Here is a 22,213-nt window from a genome sequence, read left to right as displayed (position 1 = left end):
TGTTATAATACGAAGTATTTTATATGCATATTAAATAAAATAATTACTATTACACATGTTAGGGCCTGTTCTCATACATTGAAATTCAGTTCAGTTCAGCTCCTAATTTCCTTCTCTTATAAAATATTCAGTTCAGTTCAGTTCGGTTCATCTCAGCTCAGTTCAATTTAGTTCATTTCAGCTGAGTTCAGTCAATGAGAACAGACCCTTAATATATCATGAGTTGTTATGTATTTTTTTGAAATCATTGAAGCACATATGCATGTATGTATTAGATCTTGTCATGAAAAATAAAGACAACTAATTTTCTTAAAACAACCATGCATGCTAAAAATCTATTGATTTTGTACATGTTCTTATAAACCAACCTCCTCCTTCCAAAAAAGAAACCCTAAGCTGTCATCATCTATCTCAAGTTTCCAATTCAATTCAATCTCGGACCTAATTTAGGAGGAAAGGACAGATGAGATCTTTTGCATATCTTGAGAATTTGGCTTTTAATAATTTCTATAAAATGTAGGTACTTGTCCAATTTATATTAGTCTTGTTAATGATAATAAAATTAATAATATAAATAATAATGGAGGTTTGTATTGTGCGTTTTGGACTGCCTTACTTCTCACATGTGTTACCCATCATGGGTGCTAAAAAGGGGCCCCTTTTTATAATACTTGTTGAAATTTCATTCCATTACATTTCACACAATTATATATCGTGGGAAAAGGGCAAGATTTTTCTATCTTTGTGTTCCCATCAGCTATACTCACTCCCCTCTTCTAGTCTTCTTCCCTATATTTTTTCCTTTAACTTTGTCTTTTTAGATAAGCAAAATGAGCCTATTGAATTAATTGGTACCTCTCAAAGGTTAATTCAATTTGACTTTACATGTCAAGCTCTAGGTCAGTGTCGTAGATAATGAGAGAAGAGATAAGAAAATTTCCATCATCAAATAAAGAGTGCCTACTTAGTGAGAGTTGATTCCATAATCTTTAAGTCACGAGATCAAATCCTTATTATTAATTAGGCCGCCAAACCTCACTTGGTATGTAATTATACTCAATCCACTTGATGAGCAATGATGTATGCTAAGTCGCTAACCATTAAAGTTAAATTTAATCTGTTTATTACGGAGTATGATTTAATGGGTTTTTTTTTTTTTTTTTAAAAAAAAAAAAAAATAAATTAACTTTTTTTAAAAAATTTTAAAAAATGGATCCAACTTTAACTTTTACTATTTTTGGTCTATTCTTACTAACCAATATTAGAAACCTATCAATCTATCATACCAAAGAATAGAGTTATGTGGCTAATGCCTTATAGATAGGTTATATCTTTTTAGGCTTGTTCGTTAAAATCTTTCTCAAAATTCCTAAATGATCCCTCTAATAATTGGGAAGTATAAAGACTAAATACAAGTATAAACTAAAAGCCCAATGTGTGTCGTGCAACTCAACAATATCTTATACTTTGTATATGGTCGTTTTCATCTTATGGACATTGTTAAATTTGTGCACTTAGAGAACTAAGAGAAGGATTTTCATTGAGGCTCAATGGCTCATAGTGACTTTCCTCCCTATTAATTTTAAATATAATTACGTAGTAGTTTATTATCTTATAATATAAATAGAGGCTAAATTGCCTAAATGTTCAAATCTTGATCCCCTTAATTTTGGTCCAAAAGATTCACCATTGCAATGGACTAATACTCCGTAGTTTGCAACATATGGACGAAAAAAAAATGCCTAAAACTAGAAAGGATTGAAAACAAAAAAGAAAAAAGTTTATAGCGTATAAATAGTGGGCCTATTGTATATCTTGGTTGGCACAGAATAGATGGGTATCATGAATTCAGCCCAATGCAAACAAAAAAGGGTTACCTTGGACCAAAAAGCTAGTTTAATGTTCAGTCCAATCAAAGAATGTTATTTTCATAAGCTCACTACAAAGAAAGGATGTTCCTTCAAAAAACACAAAATTTTGGTTTCAGTTTAAGTTGAGTTGGTTGATTAGGTCGGTTCATGTCAAGTCAGCTTGAAACGGGTGAGTTTGGTCTTTTGGGACGGGTGAGTTGTGTCCGGTCCAAGTTGGATTAATCGCGCATTTGGTTCATTCTATCTGAGGCGTTGCTATAAATAGTTGTACAAGTACATATTTTAGTGATTGTTTTCATTTGAAAGATTTTGGGGTTCTTAAGTCATTTTTGGCCTTTGAAGTGACTTTTGGTCTTGGTGACTTATCTCTAAGACAATAGAATTGCAACTAGGTATAAGCTTGATTTCAAGTCAGATGAAGCAAGATCATCATTTGACTAGTGTCGAAGGAGAGTTGTGTTTCATAACCTAAGAAGTATATGTGACTTGTTGAGCGTTTATTATATTTGAGGTTTACTCAACCCTAACTTATTCGATATATGTGTCGGCTTAATTTATGTCAAATTTCATGGTTAGGGAGGTAGCCTTTGTGTTTTCCAAAATCTCAAAATGATTACGAGTTTAAGTATTTTTTTTCTACATTGTGAGTACAATTACAAAATATAATGGATTTTGTGGCAATGATTCGGCATGTTGTGATAACACGACTGTTTTTTACAAGTTAATTTTTAGCTTTTTAGATCCTTTTCGATCTCTTGGAAACGGAGAAACAACCAATGGTTTCTCACTCGTTCACTGAAAGCAAAATACCACTCAATAGCTATTGTTACTTGTGAATGTTAATTGCTGAAATTTGTTGTCTTGTCTCGATATAAGACGTGACTATTCTTACGAGGCTAAAATGTGATATTCAAGTGGAAAACTGGTAATGTCTTTTGTGGCTAATTTAATGTTCCACAAAAGTATGAAATATATCAAGGTTATTAGTTGCCATTTTGTTAGATTAAGATTAATCTAGGCAACTTTGCTATTTGCTACATCCTACATTCAAAGTGGTGATCAATTGATACTCCATAGTTTTCAATGCACGAGACCTTCATGGCTACATGTTGTAACTTGAGGGGGCTTTATGATAAATGTTATGATCTTAGTTATTTCAGGATAAAAATAAATATCCACTTTGACCACTTATTCCTATTAACAAGTATTAATTTTAAAAATGATTTTCTTATTTTATTTTTTTTTTTTACAGTGGAAAAATAAATGGTACTCCCTCTGACACAGAATTAGGGCTAACAAGTGGCAATCCATGACCCGACCTGAACCCGACTCGAAGTTACTGAGAAATATCCAAACCCGACCCGAACTGAATAACCTGAATTCGACCCAATTTCATATTTCGTAATAATATTAATTTTCATACTATTTTTGATAGTTTTTCATAATCGACCTGAAATCTGACTCGAATTCGACCCGCTGACCCAAATTGCCATCCCTATCCAAAATACATGACACAATTAATCTTGCACACATGTCAATACACTAGTTTGACTTTATGTTTATATAATTAAATATTAATAAAAATTTATTTTTAAAAATATATTATAAAAATTTATATAAATATTTATTTAATACTCGTAGCATATTTTATACTGTAGTAAATAAAATATGTTTTGATTAATTAAAAAAAAATCATGACCAAAGTTAATACATGAATACATAAAAAGTTACGTTTTATGTAATATTTCGCATGAGACGGAGGGAGTACATACAAGTAGTACACAATTGCTATTCCAAAAAAAAAAAAAAAAAAATTAAATAAAAATTAGTGCACAATTGTATTATTCGATTGATTTCTAATTTGGCTTAGTTTCCTACCTATAGTGAGTCTTTTAACCTAGCATATATTGAGCAGCCGTCGTCCCGCTACAAGCTGCTTTGCAATACACACAGAAAGCATCCAACATCGTCTTCTCTTCATTCAATCTACCATACTCCGCAGCTTCTCTGGTAAGATGTTGTTTTTTCTTCTAATCACCGAATATCGATTTCACTATCTACTGTTATTCGTTAATTTTTATTCAAATTAGGGTTCGTTCAAGGTGGATTGATTATTGCACTATTGGTTATAATTCAATTCTTGTAAAGTTAGAATTTTTCTATTCATATTCTTTTACTAGAATTATTATTCAATCGAATTTGGTTTTTAATGTGTTTCAGAACCCTTTAATTTGATGTTAGGATGAATTATAAAGATGATATTTTTCTCACTCGATCTGAGATTTTGAATGCTTTGATAAGAATTATTGGGTTATAATTTTGTTAAATTTCTTCTGAGCTTAGTGTTTAATACATGAATTTTCTCCCAATTTGTAGATTGAGATAATCAGAAGCTGTTGAAATTGTGAAAAGGAAGAAAAATGGGTTCGCGTTTTTGGACTCAGGTTTGTATTCCGTCAATGTGCTGATTTTTTCATTTAATTTGCAATCCATTATGTAAAGAACATCAATAAAAAGTGTTATCTTTTTTCAATTTGTAGGGTAATAGTGACACCGAGGAGGAGGAGAGTGATTATGATGATGTTGATGAGATTGTTGCTGATGAACCTGAAACTCGAGTTGGGGGTGGTGAAAATAAGTATTTAAAGACCAATGATAGTGACAGTGATGATTCTGATGACCAAAAGCGAGTTGTCGTTTCGGCCAAGGATAAGCGGTTCCAGGAGATGTCTGCTACCGTTGAGCAGATGAAGAATGCTATGAAGATCAATGACTGGGTGAGCCTACAGGAGAGCTATGATAAGATTAATAAACAGCTCGAAAAAGTTATGCGTGTTGCGGAGGCTGGTAAGGTTCCCAATGTCTATATAAAGGCTCTTGTGTTGTTGGAGGATTTTCTGCTTGAGACCTTGTCGAATAAGGAGGCTAAGAAGAAGATGAGCAGCAGCAATGCGAAGGCATTGAATAAAATGAAGCAGAATCTGAAGAAGAACAATAAGCAATATGAAGATCTGATCAACAAGTTTAGGGAGAATCCTGAGTCTGAAGATGATGGGGAGAAAGAGGAATCTGAAGAGGAAACTGAATCAGAAGTTGAAGAATCTGAGTCAGAAGCTGAAGAGTCTGACAAAGAGGATGAAACAAGGGAGGATGATGCTGAAGATGAGGATGACGAGTGGCAAAAGACAGGGAAGAATAATAAGCTAATCGATATGAAGTTACTGAAAAACCCTAGTGAGATTACTTGGGATACTGTGAACAAGAAAGTCAAAGAAATTGTTGCTGGACGTGGTAGGAAGGGAACTGGGAAAATTGAGCTTGTTGAGCGGCTTACCTTTTTGACCAGGATTGCGAAGACACCAGCTCAGAAGCTGGAGATCCTTTTCAGTGTTGTTTCTGCTCAATTTGATATCAATCCTAGTCTCAGTGGACACATGCCGATTAATGTGTGGAAGAAATGTGTGCAGAATATGTTTGTTATACTTGATATTCTCACTCAGTATCCAAACATTTTGGTAGATGATTCTGTGGAACCTGATGAGAATGAAACCCAAAAGGGTCCAGAACATAACGGTACCATCCGAGTATGGGGAAACTTGGTAGCCTTCCTTGAGAGGATAGATATTGAGTTTTTCAAGAGCTTGCAATGTATAGATCCTTATACTCGTGAATTTGTCGAAAGACTCAGAGATGAGCCTTTGTTTTTGGTCCTGGCACAAAATGTTCAAGAATACTTGGAGAAAAGTGGAAATCTGAAGGCAGCTGCGAAAGTAGCCCTGAGACGTGTTGAATTTGTGTACTATAAGCCTCAAGAAGTTTATGAGGCAATGAGGAAATTGGCTGAACAAACAGAAGAGGAGAATGATGAAGCTGCAGGTGAGGAACCCAAGGGGGCTGGTGTAGGTAAGAATCCCTCTTTGTTTGTGACAACACCTGAGCTTGTGCCTCGGAAATCTACTTTTCCAGAGCGCAGCAGGGTCTTGATGGATAGCTTAGTTTCTCTCATTTATCAATTTGGAGATGAGAGAACAAAGGCCCGTGCTATGCTATGTGACATTTACCACCATGCCCTTATGGATGAATTTTCAATTGCTCGTGACTTATTGTTGATGAGTCATTTACAAGACACAATACAACATATGGATATTTCAACCCAGATATTGTTCAATAGAGCTATGGCTCAGCTTGGATTATGTGCTTTCAGAATTGGTCTGATTTCAGAAGGGCACAGCTGCCTTTCTGAATTATATTCAGCTGGAAGAGTGAGAGAGCTGCTTGCACAAGGTTTCTCTCAAAGTCGTTACCATGAGAAGACTCCTGAACAGGTATGTGTGTATAGTTGTGCGACTGTTATCCAGTCAATTTTCTTATCTTTTAATTGCACATTTTACTAAAAATTTGGAGGATATGGTGATTGGATCTGATATTTGCAGCAGCTTCCTTTCTGTTGTAGGAAAAAATTTCTGATTCAGTTTGATGCCTAAATTTATCTCGTCTAATTTGGTAAATTCAATATTGCTGAGTTAAAAGCAGATATTTTCGTAAATATCCTTAGTGCCCTGTGATAACTGTTACATTGCAAAGAAATGCTGGTTGTTGTCCCATGTGATTGAAGAAGGGATTGTGGACTACCCTAATCATTAAATTTATTCTGTTAAATCCATTTGATCTAGGCTCATTGGACTCTTCGATATATATTTGTGTTGTTTTGCTGTTGTAACCCACCTTTTTTCAAAGTTTGTGTTTTGGACCTGCCTAATACTGGGACTTGAACTATATTTGTGTCCAATCACTATTTTTGTATAAACTACTTTGCATAAAAGTAGAATGTACGAAGTTTGTGGATATCATACTGCAAATGTCGTGTGTGTGGAACTGTCAATTTGGATATGTAAAAACTGGAATTACTTTGCAGTGGGTTGTGACTAAGTGTTGTGGTGTGGATTAGCTTTTGAAAGACTTATCTTTGCTATTAAAAACAAAGGAGACATCCCATAAAAGTGCTGTCTTGTGGAAACAAATTTTGGATGAAATAGAGAAAGAAACTGTTAATCCTCTTCTTGTCTTTGAGAATGCAATATGATTTCATAAAAGTGCTGTCTTGTGGAAATAATTTTTGGATGAAATAAAGAAAGAAATTGTTAATCATCTTGTCTTCAAAAATGCAATATGATATCATAATGCGACAACATTTAGTTAATTTAAATTCTTGTCTTTATCCGTTTATGAAACTCACTCTGGTAATTTTTACTTTTATCAGGAGATGAAAGAAAGAAGACAACAGATGCCATACCACATGCACATCAATTTGGAACTCTTGGAGGCAGTTCATCTGACCTGTGCCATGCTGTTGGAGGTCCCTTATATGGCTGCCAACACCTTCGAATCACAGCGCCGAGTCATAAGCAAGACATTCAGGAGATTGCTTGAAGCTAGTGAGAGGCAAACACTTAGAGGCCCCCCTGAAAATGTCAGGGATCATGCTATGGCTGCTACTAGAGGACTCACTCAAGGAGACTTTCAAAAAGCCTTTGATGTTATCACATCTCTGGATGTGTGGAAGCTACTGAAAAACAAAGAGGGTGTCTTTGAAATGCTGAAATCCAAGATCAAAGAAGCTGCCCTTAGGACATACCTTTTTACTTACGCTGTTTCTTACAGTTCTCTGAGCCTTGAACAGCTGTCTAAGATGTTTGAGCTATCTGAGCCACAGATACACAGCATCGTGAGTAAGATGATGGTTAATGAGGAGCTGCGTGCTTCATGGGACCAGCCTACTCGATGCATCATCTTCCATGAGGTTGAGCACACTAGATTGCAGGCTCTTGCTTTCCAATTGACCGAGAAGCTGTCTTTCTTCGCAGAAAATAATGAGCGCGCTATGGAGGCCAAGTTGGGTGGTGGTTCATTGGATGGTTTGCCTCCTAGGAGGAGAGATGGACCAGATTATGCTGCGGTTGCCTCTTCTGGTGGTGGTAGGTGGCATGACAACTCTTATTCTCAAGGAAGGTCAGGTGGGCGTTCAGGATATGGCGGAAAGGCAATGAATCCTGGACAGTTTTCTGCTGGAGGATATTCAAGAGACCAAGGTGGTCATGCTAGAGGGGCAGGCTCTTATGGGCGTGCATCGCGAGGACAACACACTGATTCTTCGGCCCGTATGGTCAGCCTTAATCGTGGGGCTCGTTGATTTGCGAACCGTGATACTTAAGCTATCTGAGTAATTTTGTCCCAAGGTTTCTAAGTTAAGTTTGGTCAATCAGTAATATTTTCATTTCCGGGAAGAAGTTTTGGTTTCAATTAATTAAACCAAATTAGACTAATTAGTTGTAACTTTTGTACGCTTTTTTGTAGTTTGAGTTATGAAACGCAGTAACTTCTTATTTTGTTCCTTCAAACTATTTCGTCAATTTTCTTTAATGTTAGATTGGACTGAAGAGGCCAATGAATTATGTGAGTGTCACCTTTTCTTTGCACTTGTTAGCCCTTGCTCCTTAAACTATAAATAGACAAATATATCATTCACTTTGCATTTAGGCCTTGGATGCACTTAAGACAGTTGATGATGTTCATTAGGGGCTACTATTCTCTCTTAAGAGGACTATTGTTTGAGAGGACACCTACTGATTCGAGTGCTCTTAAATCTTAAGTGAAATCAATTACCACGTCTTTGATTCAAATTATTGTAATAGACGGAAGAAAGATGAACAAATGCAGAGAACACAGAATTTCATGGTTCACTTTGAAATGTGTCTAGAGAAGGTGTTGTAGTAAACCATTCAAGTAAGGTCTTGTTTAGTTTAACTTCAGATCAAATTATCGTTTTATGTGCATACTTTTATCGCTAAGTATCTTTAATCTTGTAATGGAAAAATTATGAAAATTACTTATTAATAAAATACACATTATTACGAATCTAATAAGACTCCATTTGATACATTTTTTCCTTATAGATTATTGTACATTTAAGGTCAAAGTTTGGACAAATCAAACAATCAAATTAGAGCAAAAAGTAAGGTGAATCAAACAAGTCCTAAAGGCTTAGCCCTAAGAATGACAATAAGTCAGATCTGGGCTGAGTCTGACGAGATTCAGATCTAGACTTGGATTTTTAGAGGTGGATTCAAATCTGACTTAGAACTTTTGGGTCTAATTATATCAGACCCAAATCCACTAGGTCTAGCGGGTCTCGGATTTAAAATGGGTTTTAAATGGGACTAACTATGATTTATTTATTTATTTTAATTTTTGTAATCACTTATAATTTATATATTACCTCCGTCAATGGTTGTTCGTAGTTTTGAAATTTTATGTGTCTCACAAATAATACCCCAAAGTTGCAGATAACCATTAATAGAGGTAGTATTATAACTATTCTATTACTTGAATTTGAAAAAAATTCATTAAAAAATCTTGATAGGTACATATGAAAAATGATACGGTACTCTAAAAACAAGATTACTGTTTGAAAACTTGATAGTTTTTGTTTTTTTTTTTTCCTTTTTTAATAGGATTATTAAGTTGTTAAATCAACTTATGACTTATTTTAAGAGCCCTTTCCCTAAATAATGTTGGGAAATTGTCTAATTCCCAAATTACAACTACTCTTTTTTTAATTCCCACCGCACGGTCCACGTCAGCTACGGAAAACAAACCATTTTTTTTTTCTCGATCCAGCAACAAACCGCTACTTCAAGTAACGGTGTTATGAGGAAAACCGGGTTTATGAAATTAAAACCGCTACTTCAAATAGCGGTTTATTCTCTTAACACCGCTACTTCAAGTAGCGATTTGTTATGTAAGTTTTTTTTTAAAAAACAAAATATCTGTAAATAAGTAAACCGCTATTTGAAGTAGCGGCTTTTAGTAGCACACCGTTACTTGAAGTTGCGGTTTTCTAATAAATCGTTTTAAAAAAAATTCCCACTGAACCGGTGACATGGACAGCACGGTGGAAATTAAAAAAAAAGTAGGTGTAATTTGGGAATAGATGATTTCCCATATTTAGGAAAAGGGCTCTTATTTTAATGGGTCTGAACCCGACCAAATGCCAAATACGGCTTAAACATTAGCCAAATCGAATGACTCATTACTCAAATATAACATCATCCTCGAAAGGGGCTTAGGGAGTTAGGGTCTTCAAAAGCTTGCAGTGTACGATTCAAATAACATCAGAGGAGCGCTACGCCAAAATCATCAATTTTCAATTACAACGGCTACTTCTTCACTCTTATCAATTCTGTTTAAAATCTTCGCTTTTTCTCCCTCTTCTTTACCCTTCAAATCCACTCAACAATTAGTATTTCTCTCACTCTTCTTAACTAATTTTGTCAAGAAAAATGAGTTCAAACCCTAAAGTTAGAATTGTTGCTCGAATTAGGGTTCAATCAAACAAATGTGGTGATAATATTGATGGGATTTCAATTTCTAAGCCTTGGATTTCGGTTTTGAGACCCGACACGAATTCAAACCCAAGGAGAGTGAAAATCTCTTTTGGGTCAGATAAAATTTCTAGGTAAATTTCTCAATTTTTTATCAGTTCAATTCTTGATTATTCTCTAATTTGGGTTATTTTGGCTGGTGATTTTCTTGAGTGTTGTAATTATTAGTGCTTGGTATAATTTTTTTAGTTTGCTACTCAATTTGTATTTTTGTCGCTGGAATTTTCTGATTCATTTAATTCTTTGTTGTAATACAGAAATATGGAGTACTATTTTATGTCTTTATGATGTGCGGAAAATAAATGTAATCTAACTTATATAGTAATGCTTTTTTAGGATGATGGAAATTCCAATTATTGTCTATCATATTGTAGGATTGGAAAATTATGATGTACTGTAGAATTTATTTGATAATTTTGTTTGTGAATTTAGTTTCAATGGGTGGCTAAGTGATTTGTTTCGTTGTTGGCTGTTATTGGGTTCAATCTTTTTCCTGAATTCAGTTTACCCAATTTTTGTGTAAATATGAGAATATACATGCATAATTATCCTAGTTGCTTAGGATTTGGTTAATGTAGTTTAGTTATTGATTAACTTTTGGGAATTGGACAGTGGTAAGCAGAGTTGTGAAATAGATGACTGTTATGAGCAAGATGTGGGCAATGAGGAGATTTTTATCAAGGAGATTAAACCCTTAATCTCTGGATTATTTGGAGGTCAGAATAGCACGGTTTTCGCTTATGGACCACGGGAAAGTGGCAAGACTTGCACCATTCAGGTTTGGGTTATTAGTGCTGTCACTTAGTTTGGAACTCTTCAGAAGCGGAATTCTGATGTGCTTGATTTTTTTTATGCTTGTTATGTGTGTAGGGATATGAGGAAGAACTGGGATTGGCAGTGCTTGCAGTGGATGCTATTTTGCCTCTAGCAGAAGAACAAGGAAAAATTGTCACCATTTCTGTATTTGAGGTGTACCAGGACCGAGTTTCGGATATGTTAGACACCAAAAGACCAGAGGTTGCAATATTTGAGGATGGCCATGGCAAGATTAGACTCAAGGGACTATCTAAGGTAAAGTTTGAGAAGGTTACACTAATGGTGTTGAATGTAAAATTTCCACTTCTTTTACACTCTTGGTTATAATTTTGTATGTTTTCTTTATCCTTTTCAGGTCAAGGTGAATTCTACTTCAGAATTTCAAAGATTGTATTTGCAGGCCGCAAATGCTCGTAAAGAATTGCAGAAGATGACCGAGCCTCCTCATCGATACCACACAGGCTGCATTGTCCATGTTGTGTCACCTCAAACTGACAAATCATGTGCTCAACTGGTGGGCAAGATCAATTTTGTCGATTTGGCAAGTATGTCCTTCTACTCAATGTTTTGTCCATTTTCATAACATTCAATGTATGTTTTGTTTTCTAAAAATTAATTTTAACTGAACAGGCTATGAAGATTCTAGAAGAAAGAGTATTGATGGCTTCAACTTGACCGAAGCCACTAGGATAAACAAATCCCTCTACACTGTGCACAATGTTCTATATGCCCTGAATGCAAAAGATGCCCGTGTACCTTACAGGGAAAGTAAGTTGACTCGGATGCTGCAGGACTCCCTTGGGGGCACAAGTAAGATTTTGATGATTTCCTGTATGGTAAGTTTCTTTAAGTCCATGGCTTGGCAGGCTTGCACTTTCTCTGAAGTGGCTAAACTGAACCTTAACATAGTGGTGAACTGATGAATGGTGATAATGTTTTCTGCAGAATCCCTCTCTTTGCCAGGAAACTGTTCAAACAATCAGCTTGGCCTCTCGATCATGCATGGCAGGCTTTTTGGCTTGTTTAGATCCTGGAAAGAGCAGTAGAATTGTTAACAAGACAAGCGGGATGTCGTCTCCACAAGTAATGAAATCAGCTTCAAAATTTAATACGAGATCAAATATGGTGTCTCCTAGGGTTGTGAAACCCATGAGCGCTTCAGTTTCTGGGAAAAAAACAGCTGGGTCAAAATTGCACATGTCTATGAAGAAGGACAAAGATGTATCATTTGAAGTGAAAGGAAGGTCTGTGATTAAGATTAGTACATTATGTATACTATCTGATACTGATGATTGGCTTGAATGCTAATATGTGGAAGTATTGTTTTGGATGTTCAGGAAACTGTTTGATGATACTATTCAATTGAAGAAATCAAAACTGGTATGGCTTTTTTTCCATTTGGTCTGCAGTCATTTTCATTTCTGATTTTTTCAGAAGAACATTTTCAGATTACAGTATATCTCCAAGTATTAGCTAAAAAGTTCATTTTATTCCTCAATAAGGAGTATTTAATTATAAATATTATTCACCAAGTACTATGCAAAATGTTTATTGAAAATAAAATTAACATATTAGTAAACAAACCTCTCACAATGCTGTGTGGAGTATTCCTATAGATGTTGTTAAGTGAGTGACTAGAAGCATTGAGCACTTATTTCTCAATGTTTCGTTGTATCTCTTGAAATATTAATGTTATTTCCCAATGCAGGGAAACAAATGCCCTGAAAGTGCTTCTGCCATGGAATCTTCATCACAAAGAGAGGTAGATATCCATGCCATTAGACATTATGCGAAAAAAATATTTGTCTATTAAAATTGTGCAATTAATTGGATTCTTCTATGCAGACGAGTCTCTCCTTAGCAAGTGAGGCAGTATCCAATTCTTCTACTCAGCAAGAGGTAGGTCTATGACAATCTAAATCATATTATCAGCTCTCCATGACAACGAATAGAATTTGATTAATATTTGATTACTTTACTTTTCAGGAGCAATTTGCATCAAGTGCTATAGATTTGGATTCTTCTCAGCTTCCTTTTGAAGAGGTGATTCATTTTGTCCTTCTAACCAATCTTTTTCTATTAGACTATTTTTGAGCATCTTAATAAGAGCCATGATATTAAATGATGTTAGTAAGATATTCCAATTGAAATCACTAAAAGGCTAAACTTTGTTGAAAGATGAGTCTTTGAGCAACTACCATAGACCCAAAGTTAACTTCTTAAGAAAGAACAGTGAACCTCTTTCTATCTAAATTGAGTACTTTGCCTTTTAGGGGAAAGGTACATTGACAGCATCTTCTGACATGGATTCTTCTTGGCTTCCTTCTGAAAAGGTAGTGCATTATTTCTTTTAAACTCCAACCCAATTACACAATATCATTTGTAAGTTTCCAAGAAAGAAAGCCATATACTGCAAGAATTGTGTCAGCAATTTCAACTTCTAGATTTGAGATCTTTTACCATTTTCAATGATGTAATGATTTTTAGCATAATTGCTGTAATTTGTAGAAGCATTTGAAAGAGCTTAGTCTTTTAGGAAGCAATACATTCTGTTTGCCACTTTTACATAAAGATGTTTATTGTAACAACTTTTAATTTTTCTTTGTACTTTAGGATGCATTGCAAATTGTGAACTACATTGCCCCTACAACTCCTTTCACAGATCAAACACCAACAGGTTATTTTCTTGAAGGTGTATCTCATGGAAATTTACAGCACCTTGAAATTATTATTATTTTTATAATTATTTACTTTTTGTTCATTTGTGAATGTAGAAAAGGAAAACAAGAGTTCTAATCTTAATGACCGGCCATCACCACCACTAAGTGCAAGAATACAAGAACTCAGAAACAACTTGAACTCGCTTTGTTTTTCAACCGATGCAAACTTGAAGATGGCTTTGGAAAGCTTGGAGCCTGAGACTCCAAAATATCTACCTAAAGTGGAGGCCAGTGACAAGCATGTCATTCTTGAAAAGTCGGAATTCAAAACTCCAATTGCTGAGAAAAGTGCTAAAGAAAATTATGAACTTGCTACTATGGAAAGCCCTTGGGAAAGTTTTCACATGCGCAGTTCTAGAGCGAAGGTTAGTTGTTTTGCTGCTTAATGTTGTCAATCTTGGTATTGTTGTTTAGAATTTCCTTTCTCGCCCTTATTTTCATCTTACTTGAACCTATATTACTTATTTAATTTTGTAGGATTCTCTAGTTCAAGAATATTTGAAGTTTTTCAACACTGCAAGCAAGTAAGTTCAACCTTTTGATCTTGGTGAATTATATTATGCAATCATTTTAGAATATATATAGATCATATCTAGACTATGGAAATGTGTTCAATTTATAACCAAAGATATTCTTTGTTTTGGGGGGAATGGGGGATAAAGTCAAGTAATTTATTTTCAGACATCTCCAGGACAAGAAGCATCTCTATTATTTTTCTTGGCTTTCTTGGTTTTATTTCCCCCATTTTCATCGATCAGAAAAACTTGTTTTGATAAATCAACACATTGTTAGCTAAAGTGGAAGACATCTATCTGAATCTAGGGTAGATTGTAGTTTGCCCCCTCAATGTTGGGGAAATCTCTTCACTAGCCCACACTAACAGCCTTGACATCAGATCACCATGCCGAGCGCATTGAATTCAGACCCTATTTAAGAACCAAGCAATGTAGCCAATTATCTTATAAGAATTTTTATGGAGTAAGTATCAAATGCCTATCATGTAAAATAAATTTCGAAAGGAGTGATGAGGGATACTGCTATCAGGTCAATCCTAGCAGTGTCTTTTTTACCCTTGCAACTTCAATTTGTTAAAGATTTTATCTTATCCATCTTACTGATTTTTTTATTTTTCTAAAAAACAGGGAGGAGCTTAAAGGACTGAAGGTCAGTTTTATATTGTGTAGCATTAAAAACCATGTCAATCCTTCTGCTTTATGCTGAAGAATCTTAAATTTTTTTATTCTTTTGTTTACTTTCCAATTTAAACAGGGAATCGGAGAAAAAAGGGCTGCAAACATTATTGAAATGCGTGAGGAATCACCAGAACCCTTCAAGCGGGTAAGTAAAATTGTTAGGGATGATTTACCAGGATTCAGTAGTCTCTATTATGTGTTACAAATGGTTTGATTTTTGAAATTATGAAATTGCAGCTTGATGATTTAACAGAAATTGGCCTTTCAAAAAAGCAGGTAAAACATTCAGCATTTTAGGTTCCAAATACCCATTATTATTTTTCTCTTTCGTCATATTACTGAAATAAAATCAGTTAGAGTGTAATGTTTATGTTGTGTCTAACTTGAGCTACAATTCATTTTGTTTTTTCAGATCAAGATAATGATGAAGGATGCAGTTGGAGAGCTTTTATAGGAGCTAAGTTTAAATTTTTTAATGTATCAGCAACACCATGTTGCTAATTATCAGCAGAAATTAATGTATCAGTACTGTTCTAAAACTATGTTATCCAAGTGTTGGTAGTCAACCTTTGTATGATAAACATAAAAGTATGCAATATAAATGTGTAAGCTACAAATTCTCAAGTACATTCAACATTTTACACCAATTGTGCAAAATTTGTTTCTATTTACTTCAATTTTATTCAGCATAGATGTTCATCAGTTCAATAATGAGCATATTTTCTGAAAGGATCACTCGAAGATTGAATATAAACAACAAAAGCGAGAAGGAAGACCACAACATGCAAAGAGGAAGAAGCTCCTTGTGTGTAATCTTATATTCTTTGATGTAGGAAGGCTTGCATTTCCGGAAGCATATGTTTTATATCCAAATTTCGAACCCTAGAATTAGTAGTTGCAGGATAAAGAGCTTGCCATGGCCAACATATACGCCTCAACCTGCGTTTGTTATTCTTCTGTCTGCTTTCATCTTCTTCCACTTGTCTTGTCAATTCTTCAATCCTCTCTCGAAATATTGCAGCCCTATTGTCAGCCAATTGAAGAGACTTCTCTGCAGCTGATTGTGCTGCCATTGCAGCAACAGCTACTTCTTCCTTTAACTTCAACTTCTTGTTTGACACTTGCAAAGCAGTTCTTGTCTTCTCTAACTCTTGTTTCAATATAGCAACCTATTATACAAACTGTTAGTTTTCTGCACTCTAATTTAATAAATTCAAACGCAAATAAATTTTAAATTTATAAGGTTTTACCACTTTGTTATGCTCCCGAGCAACATGTTTTCCAGCTTCCACTTCCAATTCACAGGCTTCTCTCCATCTCTGAATCTCCTCTTCCATTGCTTTCATTTCAACGAGGAGCTCCTCAACCTTAGAATCATAGAATAATTGAATGTCAAGAACCAAAATACGGAGTAATAAATCTGTGGTCCATAAATAATCCATAAATAATAAATTTACATTTTTACTCAGGAGTGTCTCTCTTTCTTCTAACTCTTTGATGTATATAATTTGTTCAGTGATCTTTTGACCTTGTTTCTCTGATAGACTTTGTAACCGCTCAGTTTCAGACCTGTTTTGAACACAGAGAAAAAGGGAATTAGGATTAGAGCTGTCAATTCGGGTAAACGGGTCGGGTAAGAGTGGGTCGGGTCAACTCGGGTCGGGTCAATTCAGATAATTCCATAACCTATGAGGGTCGGGATTGGGTTGGGACATGCTTGAATCGGGTCACGTCGGGTCATACTTCTTATCGGGTTTGGGTCGGGTTTATAACAATTCGTGATACATTCGGGTCGGGTGAACAATAGGTCGAGTTTAATTCAGGTTTTCACGGGTTAGGGTAATTTTCGGGTTCGAGTCAAGTCAATAATTTGTGGGTTAGAATCAGGTCGGGTCATTCTCGGGTTCGAGTCGGGTTCGGTTAAAGTCAATAATTTGCGGGTTATAATAAGGTCGGGTCATTCTCGGGTTCGAGTCGGGTTCGGTTAAAGTCAATAATTTGCGGGTTATAATAAGGTCGGGTCATTCTCGGGTTCAAGTCGGGTTCATTTCAAGTCAATAATTTGTGGGTTATAATCAGGTTGGGTCATTTTCAAGTTGGATCATTCTCGGATTCAAGTCGGGTTATGTTCAAGTCAATAATTTGCATGTTACAATCAGGTCAGGTCATTTCCAAGTCAGGGCATATTCGGGTTCAACTAACTGTAAATAGATAATTATCATTTTTATCAAGCTAATTATTTCCTTTGACTATAATATATATGGCAATATACTAGGGAGCTATAGTCTATAATTTAGGAAGATAATTATCTCCTTTGACCATACAACAAATATATACTATATTTAACTCTTAAATTTGAGGATGATGCTCCTTTCTTTTGCTAGCCTAGACCAACTTGGTCTCCCTAGACAAAATACTTTGATTAGCAATAATAAGATGGTCTAAATTGCATTTAATGTGATTTGAAATCTGGTCAAGAATATTTTGGGTTGAATTTAGGTTGGGTCAAGAACAAGTCGTGTTAATTTCGAGGCGGGTTAGTAACAGATCAGGTTGAACTTTTTAGTCGGGTAAGTAATAGGTCTGGTAAAATTCGGGTCAGGTCAATAACAAGACGAGTTTAATTTGGGTCAGGTCAATAACAAGTCGGGTTGATTTCGAGTCAGGTTTGTAACAAGTTGGATTAAATTTGGGTCAGGTTAGGAACGGGTCGGGTTGAATTCAGGTCAGGTTAGTAACAAGTCGGGTTAAATTCGGGTTTTGACGGGTTAAAACGAGTCTGGATCAATTTCGGTTCACGTCGGGTTAAATGATCATTATATATTGTTATAAATGTTCGTGGTAGGCTTGAGTTAATGAAATCGGTGCAAGTTGTAAACTGGTAAATTAGCCGTTTAAAGGCAAATTGGATGGTTCCACCCACCCAATTGGACTCCCGGAGGGTATTAGGGACAATGATAAACATTTCGACAATTTTTATTACGGGCGAAAAAAGTAAAAAAATTCTAAAATTGAAGGCATGTCCACGCTTTTTGAGAAATTTTGGAGGTTTCGAGGCCTGGTGTCACAAAGTCTTGAGATTTTAGGGAATACATATGGGGGTAATATAATTCCATTTGGAACCATATATAATCATTATTTTTTGTCATAAATGTTCGTTGTAGGCTTGAATAATTAATGAAATCGGTGCAAGTTGTAAACCGATAAATTGGCCGTTTAAAGGAAAATTAGATGGTTCCACCCACCCAATTGGACTCCCGGAGGGTATTAGGGACCATGGTAAACATTTCGGAAATTTTTAAATCCGGTCGAAAAAGTCAAAAAATTCCAAAATTGAAGGCTAATATCCATGCTTTTTGAGAAATTTTGTAGGTTTCAGGGCCCGGTGTCGAAAAGACTTGAGATTTTAAGGGATACATCTCAGGGTCATATAATTCCGTTTGGAACCATATATGATCATTATATGTTGTCATAAATGTTCGTGGTAGGCTTTATTTAATGAAATCGGATCGGTGCAAGTATTAACCGGTAAATTGGCCGTGTAAAGGAAAATTGGATGGTTATACCCACCAAATTGGACTCCAGGAGGATATTAGGGACCATGGTAAACATTTAGGCAATTTTTATTTTCGAGCGAAAAAAAGTCATAAATTCCAAAGTTGAAAGCTAAGATCCACGCTTTTTCAAAAATTTTGGAGGTTTCGAGGCCCGGTGTCGAAAAGCCTTGAAATTTTAGGGGATACTTCTTGAGGTCATATAATGTCGTTTAGAACCATATATGATCATTATATGTCGTCATAAATGTTCGTGGCAGGCTTAATTTAATGAAATCGGTGCAAGTTGTAAACAGGTAAATTGGCCGTTTAAAGGCAAATTGGATGGTTCCACCCACCCAATTGGACTCCCGGAGGGTATTAGGGACCATGGTAAACATTTCAACAATTTTTATTTTCGGGCGAAAAAAAGTCAAAAAATTCTAAATTTGAAGGCTAATATTCACGTTTTTTGAGAAATTTTGGAACTTTCGGGGCCCGATGTCGAAAAAGCTTGAGATTTTAGGGGATACATCTCGGGGTCATATAATGTCGTTTGGAATCATATATGATCATTATATGTTGTGATAAATGTTCGTGGTAGGCTTGAATTAATGAAATCGGTGCAAGTTGTAAATCTGTAAATTGGTCGTTTACAGGAAAATTGGATGGTTCCATTCATCCAATTGGACTCTCAGAGGGTACTAGGGACCATGGTAAACGTTTCGGAAATTTTTATTTCTGGGCGAAAAAAAATCAAAAAATTCCAAAATTGAAGGCTAATATCCACGCTTTTAAAGAAATTTTGGAACTTTCGGGGCCCAGTGTCGAAAAAGCTTGAGATTTTAGGGGATACATCTCGAGGTCATACAATGTTGTCGGAATCATATATGATCATTATATGTTGTTATAAATGTTTGTGGCAGGCTTGAATTAATGAAATCGATGCAAATTTTAAATCGGTAAATTGACCGTTTAAAGGCAAATTGGATGATTTCACCCACTCAATTGGACTCTCAGAGGGTATAAGGGACCATGGTAAACATTTCGGCAATTTTTATTTTCAGGCGAAAAAAAAGTAAAAAAATTCCAAAATTAAAGGCTAATATCCACACTTTTTGAGAAATTTTGGAGGTTTCGGCCTGATGTCGAAAAGTCTTGAAATTCTAGGTCTCGGGGTCATATAATGCTGTTTGGAACCATATATGATCATTATTTGTTGTCATAAATATTCGTGGTAGGCTTGAGTTAATGTAATCGTTGCAAGTTGTAAACCGGTAAATTGGCCATTTAAAGGCAAATTGGATGGTTTCACCCACCCAATTGGCTATTATCCACGCTTTTTGAGAATTTTTGGAGTCTTCGGGGCATGTTGTCGAAAAGTCTTGAAATTCTAGGGAATACATCTCGGGGTCATATAATGTCGTTTGGAACCATATATGATTATTATTTGTTGTCATAAATATTCATGGTAGGCTTGAATTAATGAAATCGGTGCAAGTTGTAAACCGGTAAATTGGTCGTTTATAGAGAAATTGGATGGTTCCACCCACCCAATTGGACTCTCTGAGGGTATTAGGGACAATGGTTAACATTTTGGAAATTTTTATATCTGGTCGAAAAAAAGTCAAAAAATTCCAAAATTGAAGTCTAATATCCACGCTTTTTGAGAAATTTCGATTGTTTCGGGGGCCCAGTGTCGAAAAGCATTGAGATTTTAGGGGATACATCTCGGAGTCATATAATGTCGTTTGGAACTATATATGATCATTATATGTTGTCATAATGATCGTGGTAGGCTTGAGTTAATGAAATTGATGCAAGTTGTAAAGTGGTAAATTGGTCATTTAAAGGCAAATTAGATGGTTCCTCCCAGCCAATTGGACTCCTTGAGGGTATTAGGGATCATGGTAAACATTTCGGCAATTTTTATTTTCGGGTGAAAAAAGTAAAAAAATTCCAAAATTAAAGGCTAATATCTACACTTTTTGAGAAATTTTAGAGGTTTCGGTTTAGGATAGTGCTACAAAATTTACAACAAAAATGTAAAGAAGTTCTAGGGCAAAGGTAACTAAATCATAAAAATTCAAGAAATTCATGACAGTAATACCTGGAATCCTCAAAACCTCTCCTTAACTGAGTAATCTCGAGTCGAAGGCCCTTCATGAGTTTCTCCACAGTTGAGGCCTAGCCAAGGGATTACAGACATATTATATGAAGTACTTGCTTCAGAGTTCTAAGATCTAAGCAATCAAGATATTGAATAAATACTGTATCAAAACAACTAAAAGCAAACAGAATACTATGTAATGGAGAACTGTATGTACCAAACTCACAACTTCCTCTTGGCATTCACTGCTAACATCAGACATTATACAATCTGAAGTTTGATCAGCATTTTTGTTTTGATCATCATGTTGCTCGTTCGAAGCACCTCCTATTATAAATAAATCCAAACCCAACTCTTTGCAGCCCCCTCTCTGCAAACTGCAACAAGGGAACTCTCCTTTGTTCATTGTTACCCTTCAACTTGCTAAGACTCTTCTCTACTGCTTCCTTCTCAACCAATGCAATACGAAGCAAGGCATTAACGTCTCGATTCTCTTCAGTTAGACTCATCACACTCCGTTCCAATTCCTTCTTCTCTTTATTCACCTTCTCTAGATGAACATTCATTTTTTCTTCAACCCCTTTTGCCATCCTTGATACAAAATCCAATTTCGCGTTCATCAACCCTCCTAATTTCTCTTCTACATTCAACACTTGCTCTTCAATACTATGGCATTCATCATGATCAACCCACATTATTTCCACTTCTTTATCATCTAGACACTCATGAACTCTCATCAAACACTGTTTAATAAAGCCAAGAACTTTTAAATTTCTCAACAAATTCTCCTCAATCTCTTTAGTCCTCTTCTTATAAGCTTCAACTTCATTCAACAAATCCTTAATAACTCCATAATCTCCCATTCTATCCTCAACCCTTTTCGCCAACCTCGAAACAAAATCCAACTCCTCCAACAAACCCTCCATTGATCTCTTACAATCTATCATCAATACATTTTCCTCAAATCCTTTCCCATTAAAACTATCATTTACCTTGATCAAACAATCTTTGATCAAGCCTAAAACCTCGAATCCCCTCGACAAATTCAACTCAAACTCCTCAATCTTCCCCTTTAAAGCCTCAAAATCCTTCAATAACCCCACTTTTCCCCTCAAACCAAAATCAAGTTTACTCACTAACTCCTCCCTTTCTCTCATACCCTCATAAATTTCCACCTCTAAACATTCTTTCTCCCTAAACTTATCTTGAATCCTCCTTAACAACTCCTCTTCCCTCTCCCTAACCTTCGCCTCGACCCCGAAAAACTCTGTCTTTAGGCAATCTCTCTCGATTGTGAGCTCCTCAATAATTACAGCAAACTCAATATTCCTCCTCTGAGCATCCTTTAGCTGTTGTTGTAGATTTACTATATTGCCCTCTTCGTCTTCAAGAAGGGTGCTTTGGTCCTTAATTTGGGCTACTGGAGTATCCATGATTTTAATTTGGGGAAAAAAGATGAGAAAGTTAGAGAGTATCATGGTATAGTGCATGCTGTGAGAAGGTTAGTTAGAGACAATGCTAACTACCAG

General features: G+C 35.5%; 3 protein-coding genes across 6 annotated transcripts; 2 read left to right on the top strand and 1 right to left on the bottom strand.

Annotated features, from left to right (window-relative positions):
- The first annotated feature begins 3,671 nt into the window (after nt 1-3,671).
- On the top strand, nt 3,672-8,347 carry LOC145560708 (eukaryotic translation initiation factor 3 subunit C-like). The gene is made up of 4 exons (XM_081621804.1): nt 3,672-3,881; nt 4,248-4,315; nt 4,412-6,196; nt 7,132-8,347. The coding sequence occupies exons 2-4, from the start codon at nt 4,292-4,294 to the stop codon at nt 8,059-8,061; spliced, it is 2,739 nt and encodes a 912-aa protein (XP_081477930.1). The 5' UTR covers nt 3,672-3,881; nt 4,248-4,291; the 3' UTR covers nt 8,062-8,347.
- A 1,690-nt stretch (nt 8,348-10,037) lies between these two features.
- Nucleotides 10,038-15,577, top strand: LOC145624872 (kinesin-like protein KIN-10C). Of its 4 annotated transcripts, none has more exons than XM_081677963.1 (18): nt 10,038-10,386; nt 10,925-11,090; nt 11,183-11,383; nt 11,484-11,673; nt 11,759-11,964; nt 12,074-12,372; nt 12,466-12,508; nt 12,837-12,890; nt 12,974-13,027; nt 13,115-13,171; nt 13,402-13,461; nt 13,742-13,805; nt 13,903-14,213; nt 14,326-14,372; nt 14,991-15,012; nt 15,118-15,186; nt 15,279-15,317; nt 15,454-15,577. In XM_081677963.1, exons 1-18 carry the CDS (start codon nt 10,211-10,213, stop codon nt 15,493-15,495), a joined length of 2,100 nt encoding a protein of 699 aa, XP_081534089.1. In that variant the 5' UTR covers nt 10,038-10,210; the 3' UTR covers nt 15,496-15,577. The 4 variants fall into 4 exon arrangements, with proteins under 4 accessions (XP_081534089.1, XP_081534085.1, XP_081534101.1 ...); XM_081677959.1 differs by having other exon boundaries at nt 13,742-13,820; XM_081677975.1 differs by lacking the exon at nt 13,402-13,461.
- A 174-nt stretch (nt 15,578-15,751) lies between these two features.
- On the bottom strand, nt 15,752-20,946 carry LOC145638135 (uncharacterized protein At3g49055-like). Its single transcript, XM_081689098.1, has 5 exons — nt 20,902-20,946; nt 20,685-20,761; nt 16,499-16,610; nt 16,292-16,408; nt 15,752-16,210 (listed from the first exon to the last, which is right to left on the bottom strand). Exons 1-5 carry the CDS (start codon nt 20,944-20,946, stop codon nt 15,857-15,859), a joined length of 705 nt encoding a protein of 234 aa, XP_081545224.1. The 3' UTR covers nt 15,752-15,856.
- Between the last annotated feature and the right edge of the window lie 1,267 nt (nt 20,947-22,213).

This window comes from Chenopodium album, chromosome 1 (assembly GCF_948465745.1).
Source record: "Chenopodium album chromosome 1, dcCheAlbu1.1, whole genome shotgun sequence".
Classification (NCBI taxonomy): Eukaryota; Viridiplantae; Streptophyta; class Magnoliopsida; order Caryophyllales; family Amaranthaceae; genus Chenopodium; species Chenopodium album.
The sequence above is the reverse complement of the archived record's forward strand: the minus strand, read 5'-3'. Positions and strand labels throughout refer to the sequence as shown.